The 9,171-nt window shown below is 45.3% G+C and overlaps 1 protein-coding gene across 4 annotated transcripts; it reads left to right on the forward strand.

The window, feature by feature from the left end:
- The first annotated feature begins 3,071 nt into the window (after window positions 1-3,071).
- LOC139386154 (histone H4 transcription factor) lies at window positions 3,072-8,418 on the forward strand. 4 transcript variants are annotated; one of them, XM_071131612.1, is made up of 10 exons: window positions 3,072-3,172; window positions 3,655-3,840; window positions 5,248-5,474; window positions 5,601-5,712; window positions 5,845-5,997; window positions 6,115-6,189; window positions 6,407-6,527; window positions 6,633-6,771; window positions 6,943-7,067; window positions 7,167-8,418. In XM_071131612.1, the coding sequence occupies exons 2-10, from the start codon at window positions 3,690-3,692 to the stop codon at window positions 7,582-7,584; spliced, it is 1,521 nt and encodes a 506-aa protein (XP_070987713.1). In that variant the 5' UTR covers window positions 3,072-3,172; window positions 3,655-3,689; the 3' UTR covers window positions 7,585-8,418. The 4 variants fall into 4 exon arrangements, with proteins under 4 accessions (XP_070987713.1, XP_070987712.1, XP_070987710.1 ...); XM_071131611.1 differs by having other exon boundaries at window positions 3,083-3,168; XM_071131609.1 differs by having other exon boundaries at window positions 3,094-3,172; window positions 5,845-6,189; window positions 6,407-6,530.
- The last annotated feature ends 753 nt before the right edge of the window (window positions 8,419-9,171 follow it).

The raw sequence follows: 9,171 nt of genomic DNA on the forward strand, positions 1-9,171 counted from the left end.
GTCATATGGTCAGATGAAACCAAAATAGAACTTTTTGGTAGAAACTCAACTCGTCGTGTTTGGAGGACAAAGAATGCTGAGTTGCATCCAAAGAACACCATACCTACTGTGAAGCATGGGGGTGGAAACATCATGCTTTGGGGCTGTTTTTCTGCAAAGGGACCAGGACGACTGATCCGTGTAAAGGAAAGAATGAATGGGGCCATGTATCGTGAGATTTTGAGTGAAAACCTACTTCCATCAGCAAGGGCATTGAAGATGAAACGTGGCTGGGTCTTTCAGCATGACAATGATCCCAAACACACCACCCGGGCAACGAAGGAGTAGCTTCGTAAGAAGCATTTCAAGGTCCTGGAGTGGCCTGGCCAGTCTCCAGATCTCAACCCCATAGAAAATATTTGGAGGGAGTTGAAAGTCCGTGTTGCCCAGCAACAGCCCCAAAACATCACTGCTCCAGAGGAGATCTGCATGGAGGAATGGGCCAAAATACCAGCAACAGTGTGTGAAAACCTTGTGAAGACTTACAGAAAACGTTTGACCTCTGTCATTGCCAACAAAGGGTATATAAACTTTTGTTATTCACCAAATATTTATTTTCCACCATAATTTGCAAATAAATTCATTAAAAAATCCTACAATGTGATTTTCTGGATTTGTTTTTCTAATTTTGTCTGTCATAGTTGAATTGTACCTATGATGAAAATTACAGGCCTCTCTCATCTTTTTAAGAGGGAGAACTTGCACAATTGGTGGCTGACTAAATACTTTTTTGCCCCACTATATGTAAACTTCCGACTTCAACTGTATGTCAGGAGAAGTGCAGTATTATCGTAAGGAGACGTATACTTGGAATACGGAGGAGTAATGGAGGTCTAAGAGAGAGAGGGAGGAAGACAGTGAGCTTGAGTCGGTTAAAAGGGATGGAAAAAAAGGGAGATGGTTTGTTAAATAGGAATGGTAGAAAGCAGATTGAGCTGAAGACAGGAGGAGAAATGGAAGTGAATGAGGGTGAAGTATTCAAGAAGAGTTAGGAAAATAGCAATGAAATAGTCTGGTGGCTCCGGTACCGCTTGCCCGTGCGGTAGCAGAGAAAACAGTCAATGACTTGGGTGATGGAGTTTTCGACAATTACATGGGCTTTCCTCCGACACATCCCACTTCACAGGTCCTGGATGGCAGGAAGCTTGGCCCCAGTGATGTACTGGGCCGTACGCACTACCCTAGCACCTTACGGTCAGATTCCGAGCAGTTGCCATACCAGGCGGTGATGCAACCGGTAAGGATGCTCTCAATGGTGCAGCTGTAGAACTTTTTGAGGATCTGGGGACCCATGCCAAATCTTTTCAGTCTCCTGAGGGGGAAAAGGTCTTGTCGTGCCCTCTTCTCGACTGTCTTGGTGTGTTTGGACCATGATAGTTCATTGGTGATGTGGACACCAAGGAACTTGAAACTCTTGACCCGCTCCACTACAGCCCCGTTGATGTTAATGGGGGCCTGTCCGGCCCACCTTTTCCGTCGTTTGGTGCGACGCAGACAGGGTGGCGAGAGTGGTGAAACAGAAGAGTCATTGTCTGTTCTTTTGAGTTTGATGTTGAGTCTTTGCCCGACAAAGTGATGCTAGGATATATAAGTTATCTTGTATGAGCTTTAGTGCCGAATACATTACGTTGTTACAGGTGTCAAGCTTATGGTCATGTGGTAGCAGTGTGTAGAACGGAAGTTCCAAGGTGTGAGAAGTGTCCAAAATGGCATGAGACAAAGGAATGTGTAGCACTGGGGAAAGTAGTGGTATGTGTTAATTGAAGGGGTGCCCATGGGGCTGGGGATCAGAAATGTCCTGTGCGAGAGAGGCAGGTTGAGGTTTCCAGGGTTAGAATAGTGCAGAAGTTGTCATATGCTGAGGCAGTGAAGAAAGTAGAGGAAGATGGGTCAAGGGGAGGGATCCTGAGAGGAGTGGTGAGAGTAGTAGATCTGTACCACTACAGAGGTATAGGCCAACAAGTCATATATGTTTTAGTAAGATTGGATTTTTAGCATTTATAGCAACTGTTATCAACTGTACTGCAGGGATGGAATGGAAGTCACAGAAAATTGAGGTTGTGGTGGCAGATGCAGAGAGGTATTTGGGTCTGCAAGACTTGACATCAGAAGTGTTACAGGGTGTGTTAGGTTGTGATGTCCCATCCCTTCAAATTGTTGGCATGGTAGGTCTAAGTAAATCAAATCAGTGACATACACATGGTTAGCAGATGTTAATGCGAGTGTAGCGAAATGCTTGTGCTTCTAGTTCCAACAGTGCGGTAATATCTAACAAGTAATCTAACAATTCCCCAACAACTACCTAATACACACAAATCTAAAGGGGCGAATGAGAATATGTACATATAAGTATATAGATGAGTGATGGCCGAGCAGCATAGGCAAGGTGCAATAGAGGGTATAAAATACAGTATATACAGTACATGTGATATAAGTAATGTAAGATATGTAAACATTATTAAAGTGGCATTATTTAAAGTGGCATTGTTTAAAGTGACTAGTGATCCATTTATTAAAGTGTCCAGTGATTGGGTCTCAATGTAGGCAGCAGTCTCTCTGAGTTAGTGATTGCTTTTTAGCAGTCTGATGGCCTTGAGATATAAGCTGTTTTTCAATCTCTCGGTCCCAGCGTTTATGCACCTGTACTGACCTCCCTTTCTGGATGATAGCGGTGTGAACAGGCAGTGGCTCAGGTGGTTGTTGTCCTTGATTATCTTTTTGGCCTTCCTGTGACATCGGGTGCTGTAGGTGTCATGGTGGGCAGCATGTTTTCCCCCGGTGACGCGTTGTGCTGACCGCACCACCCTCTGGAGAGTAGATTTAAATAGGGGAGTAGGGTGGTACTATTTTTATTTTATTCATTTTTAGAATGTTTTTGTGGGTGCAGTGTTAGATGGTAGGGTATTTGTTAATTTATTTTTTCAAGCAAAGTTTAAGGGAGTTTACTCCAGTCTAGTAGGTGGAGGTAATGAAACATTGGATGCCAACCACCGTTAAACCTCGTCGAAGATCAAGAAGAAGAAGCAGTTACTGGGGGAACTTCCTGTTTGTAGTGTAACCGGAAGTGGATAAAAACATTGGAGGGAACGAAAAATATTCTGACATCTGTTGAAAAGGACAACATAGTCTGTAAGTAAGTTCACATATGGTATTTAGCTAACAATGTTATTATAGTAATGTTTAGGGAGCTTGTCTATTGTATCAGGATCTGTACAAAGAGAAAGGGCTAGCACTTGGTAACTACCTAAAGTTTACGCACAGACAGGGGTTGGGGATTGGTTATAAATATATTTGGTTTACGACTCTTTCCAATGTTGGAAATCCCAGCTAGCTAGCTAACGTTATTAAAACTGCCTGCCAGCTAGTTTTGTAATGTCATGTTAGGTATTTGGCACAGGCACATACGTATTTGGCATATGTCCCACTTGAAGCTAGCTGGCTAGCTAAATAGCATTGTTAGTCATATTGGAAAAATAGTGACCAATTGAAGTTTGTGCCAGAATTAATCCAGTTTGCTTATAATGGTGTTGTGAACTGGCTAACTAAATCGAACCTGCTGTTAGGACTGTTTTGGCTATTTAGCTCTAACAACACCTGCTGTTTTTTTGGTTCTAGGGACTACCTACCTTGTGTCCAGCAGCCAGATCACCATGGCGAAAAGGAGGAGCCTGTCCAACCTGGTGGTGTCCTGTAAGTGGGCGTCCTGCACCTTCAAAGGCCACTGCATGGAGGAGCTCAGTGAACACATGTCACTGCACCTGAAGGATCACCTAGGAGACAGAGATGCTATGGAAGAACTAGGTGGGTTCGTGAGGGGACTGGCAGATGACAGCTACATCAGTGTCTCAGTATTGTCCCAATAGCTTCCTTTCCCTAGTCTTTTCCATCAGGTGGAAGCAAATGTAGAATTTGAAATCTTTCTGGCGCCTACAGTCTGTCAGTGATAACACACCTCCAAACGAGCTTCAATGCCTTACAACACTCTTTCTGTGGCCTCCAACTGCTTTTAAATGCAAGTAAAACTAAGTGCATGCTCTTCAACCGATTGTTGCCCGCACCCGCCCGCCCGTCCAGCATCACTACTCTGGACGGTTCTGACTTAGAATATGTGGACAACTCCAAATAGTTAGGTGTCTGGTTAGACTGTAAACTCTCCTTCCAGACTCACATTAAGCATCTCCAATCCAAAATTAAATCTAGAATCGGATTCCTATTTCTCAACAAAGCTTCCTCCACTCAAGCTGCCAAACATATCCTCGTAAAACTTACTATACTACCGATCCTTGACTTCGGCGGTGTCATTTACAAAATAGCCTCAAACACTCTACTCAGACTACATCCAATTTGCTATCACACTGCCATCCGTTTTGTCACCAAAGCCCCATATACTACCCACCACTGCCACCAGTATGCTCTCGTTGGCTGGCCCTCATTACATATTTGTCGCCAAACCCACTGGCTCCAGGTCATCTATAAGTCTTTGCTAGGTAAAGCCCTGCCTTATCTCAGCTCACTGGTCACCATAGCAACACCCACCCGTAGCACGCGCTCCAGCAGGTATATTTCACTGGTTATCCCCAAAGCCAACACTTCCTTTGGCCACCTTTCCTTCCAGTTCTCTGCTGCCAATGACTGGAACAAATTGCAAAAATCACTGAAGCTGGAGTCTTGTATCTCCCTCTCTAACTTTAAGCATCAGCTCTCAGAGCAGCTTACCGATCACTCTACCTGTACACATGCAATCTGTAAATAGCACACCCAACTACCTCATCCCCATATTGTTATTTATCCTCTTGTGCTTTTGCACCCCAGTATCTCTACTTGCACATCATCTGCACATCTATCACTCCAGTGTCAATGCTAAACTGTAATTATTTTGCCTCTATGGCCTATTTATTGCCTTACCTCCCTACTCTTCTACATTTGCACACACTGTAAATATATTTTTCTATTATGTTATTGGCTGTATGTTTGTTTGTGTAACTGTTGTTTTTGCCGCACTGCTTTCCTTTGCTTTGCTTTATCTTGGCCAGGTCGCAGTTGTAAATGAGAACTTGTTCTCAACTGGCCTACCTGGTTAAATAAAGGTGATACAAATAAAAAAGTGATTTCAAAGGAAAGTAGTCAAGAACAGGAAGCCTTTGAAAAGTACTGAGACATAGTTGATTGCCTTTCGCCAGATAACGTGTGTTGTGTTGCTCCCTCTAGATGACTATGCATGTCTGTGGGAGGGCTGTGAGTTCCTGGCTATGGGCAGCCCCAGGGAGCTGGAGATCCATGCTCACTTCCACACCTTCCACAGCAAACTCAAGTTCATTGGGGAGCAGATGCTCAAGTCCCACCCCAACTTCCCCAGCTGTACCCAGGACCTCCACAGCAACAACCTGGTCCCCGAGATCTCAGAGGGACTTGTGTGCCAGTGGGAGCACTGTGATGTAAGTTAATAATACCCTGGAGGGTGATTCTGCATCCCACTGTTTGACATCTACCTTATAATCCACTGCCACCCTCAGTGATTCTGTGTATGTGATGTACTTAATGTTTGTTGTTTTTTGCTACAGAGTACATTTAACAACCCGGAGTGGTTCTATCGGCATGTGGACATGCACGCTCATTGCACTGGTCTCTCTCCTCTCCCAGACCAGCAGCAGGCCATCTTCTGCAGCTGGAAAGGTACTGCTAGGGGCAAGAAAGGGATCACATTATACTGTATCAGCACAGCCTTTCCTGCTGTAGTGCAACATTGAATATACTGATGTTTTGTTGGCCTGCTTCAGCTGATATCCTCTTCATGTGTTTCCACAGGTTGTGATGCATTCTTTAAGATCAAGTACCGTCTGCGGGAGCACCTGCGCAGCCACACTCAGGAGCGTCTGGTGGCCTGCCCCACCTGCGGCTGCATGTTCTCCAGCAACACCAAGTTCTTCGACCACATCCACAGACAGGCCGAGCCAGAGGGTGAATGGGCTCAGCTCTGCCTGGCCAGAAGTCACTGTTTTACAGCTTATAGGCAGATATGTTATTGGCTTAGACATGTACATTTTAATTTGATTGAATGCCCTCTGATTCTTGCAGAGTCCCTGGTGTGTGAGCATTGTGACAAAGGCTTTGCCAATGAGAGACTGTTGAGAGACCATGTACGACAACATGGTGAGTGTGCTGTTCTCCACCACTTTTGTTCAGTATTATTTAGCTCATTTTCCATGTCTGGCTTGGACATGTACATCTATTAGTCAGATTTATTTTAGTTGTAGTGCTATCAATAGGGTTTGTCAATAAGATATTTTGATTGGCTGATGATGGCTGTTGTCTGTGTCCAGTTTCTTTCACTGTAAACCTTATGAGTGATCTATCCTCTGCCTCTCAGTGAACCATATCAAGTGTCCCCTATGTGACATGACCTGCACCTCTCTCGCCACTCTGAAGATCCATATCAAGTTCCGCCACTGTGACGAGCGACCCTTTCCCTGTGACTTCTGTGAGAGCAGGTTGTTGTTCCACAGTCATCACAACTTACTGACCCTTATGGGCTGTAAACATATTGTGCACATATTATTTTGCTTACACTTTTGTTTATGATGCATGTCTCCCAGCTTTAAGAACCAGCACGACCTGCGGAAGCACATGGAGACACATAATGAGGGGGCGGCCTACCACTGCTCTGTGGAGGGCTGTGACTACTCCTCCCGCATGGCCCACACCATGAACCAGCACTACAAGAGAGTACACGAGGTACTTGAGGCTGTCTGCAGGGGATGCCAAACACTCACTCACTGCTCAATAGACCTACAGAATCAAGATCGGTGTCAAAGCTTGACTTTTTCATTTTCAAATATGCATTTGGGTTTGTGGAATTTTGATCAAGTGTACTCCATTTGACACTTGTGTAATTTTCCCCTGTAGGGTGGAATGGTCTCAAAATACAAGTGTCATCTCTGTGACAGAACCTTCTCTTGGTGTTACACACTCACTCTTCACCTGCGCAAGAAACATCACCTGAAATGGCCCTCTGGACACTCCCGCTTCAGGTATGAACAGCACTTGATCTTTCCCTTGTGTGATTAGTTAACATGAGTTAGTCAGTTTTACCATAAGGGGATGGTTGTTGATTATTTGGCTTGCTTCAGATACAAGGAGGATGAAGATGGCTACCTGAGGCTGAACATGGTGCGTTACGAGACAGTGGAGGTGACTCAGGAGATCATGAAGAACATGGCTAAGAAGAGGACGCCCCATAAGGGCCCCGGGTCCAGCAGCCGAGCCAAGAGAGCGGCCACCCGGGCAGCCAGGAGTCATGGCTCTCCCCCTGGCTCCTCCTCCCCCTCCTCTTGCTCCTCTTCCTCAGAGCTCTCTGCAGGGGAGGAGATGTCAGCCCAGCCCAGCCCCAGGGGCAGTGACTCACCTGTGTACTGTGTACTGAGTAACGTGTCTGATATGGGGGATGACCCCGACGCAACCCGGGACGGCTCTGACTCCTGTGGGCCCTCGGGTGCTGTGAGGGCCCTGACTGAGGTGGCCAGGGGTCTGGGGATGGATGTGGTGTGATCACACACAGACCCTCCTTATTCTAGTGGTCCAAGTAAACTATTGACGTTGCCACATTGTTGTCTCCAACCTTGATCCTGTAGACTAAAGTAGTGATACCAACTTGAATTTTATCTCAATGAATAGGAATATTCCATTCGATGAATGCAGCCATTCATATCTAACGCACTGTCATTCCTTTGTGAAATGTGCACTTGGTTGAAGAAATACAGATCCAGTATCTTCCCAGGACCAGTGTTGGAGACCACTAATGTAGCATTACTGAATCACTCCAATGTTACAGCTGTGCTGCATGTATGATGGCTGGGCTTAACCTGGGATGGACTGTTTATTAAAGTTCACTAAATGTTAGTATCTCTGGAAGAGATGTGACAAGTTGACAAGAATGTGAAGACTGTTAGTGCTTACTATCCCTGATCAAATGTTTTTATTTGTTAGTGTTTTACAGTATTAGCTTTAATGCGGCGAGGGCGTTAGCAGCATCAGAATGTGACCCCATTGACAGCAGTTTTGAAATCACCTCAGGTTTTTAGTGTAGAAGTCTCAGGTCACTTTTTTTTTTAAACTCTTTTCCATTAAGTTATAGGTCTTAGGTTTTCCTTTGTGGTCACTGGATAATCTGATTTCATTAATGCTGTAGCTTTTGATTTGACCAAGTTTTTTTTTTGATTTAAGTTTTGTCAGTTATATTTTTGTATGTCCATTTTAGGAACAGTAACCAGACTAACTCATGAGTTAACATTTTATGAACGAATTTGCACTTTTATGTTGAACAAAATCATCGTTCATCAATTTACAGGTGTTTTAAGGGATGTAAAATTGTTTTTCAACACAGTAGTTTGTCCTATATCTGTGTCATACAGGTAATAATCAGAATCACAGAATTTGTCTTGAAGCAGTACCTTGCAGAGTTACAGTTCTAAGGCAAGCAAGCTCACAGAATAGCGTCTTCTGATTTCTGTCATTACGAGGTAGTCCTGTGGGACGCGCCAGACAATGGGAGAGAGAAGGGGACCAGAGGCACCAGTGTGCTTAAGGACCCAGGGGGAAGAGTTCTGTTGGGGAGGCTACTCTGGGGGGCTCTGTGTGAGACCCACCATGGAAATATGTGTCACTTGGAATAGGTGGAGGTCAGGAGGCTGGGATGGGGGAGATGGCCTCCCACGGTGGCAGAATGGAGGCTGTGCTGGTAGTATTCCTCTCTGAGCATAGTCAGCATAGTCAGACGCTGAGGTAAGCCCTCTCCTGCTGCTTCAGGGCCAGTGAGGGGTGATGGGGTGGGTGCGGAAAGCCGTGATGTGTCTCTGTATGACCAGTCTGCTGCCTTCAACAGCCTGGCCCCCACTACACCACGCTCAGCTCTTGACGGGAGGAGACGGGGAGGTCCATACCTCTGTATACATCGCATAATGGGTCTCTTAGGGGGGGTCCCAGGGAAGTGCAGGGTAAGGGTACCTCTCAGCTCCTGAGTAGGGGATGAGCCGAATAACAGGAGTGCCAACATGAGTCCGGGCCAGTTTACATAAGCTATTTACTGGGTAGAGTACTGGAATAATGTTTCCTATGGTCATGTGCTGCATCAACTTG

This window comes from Oncorhynchus clarkii, chromosome 27 (assembly GCF_045791955.1).
Source record: "Oncorhynchus clarkii lewisi isolate Uvic-CL-2024 chromosome 27, UVic_Ocla_1.0, whole genome shotgun sequence".
Classification (NCBI taxonomy): Eukaryota; Metazoa; Chordata; class Actinopteri; order Salmoniformes; family Salmonidae; genus Oncorhynchus; species Oncorhynchus clarkii.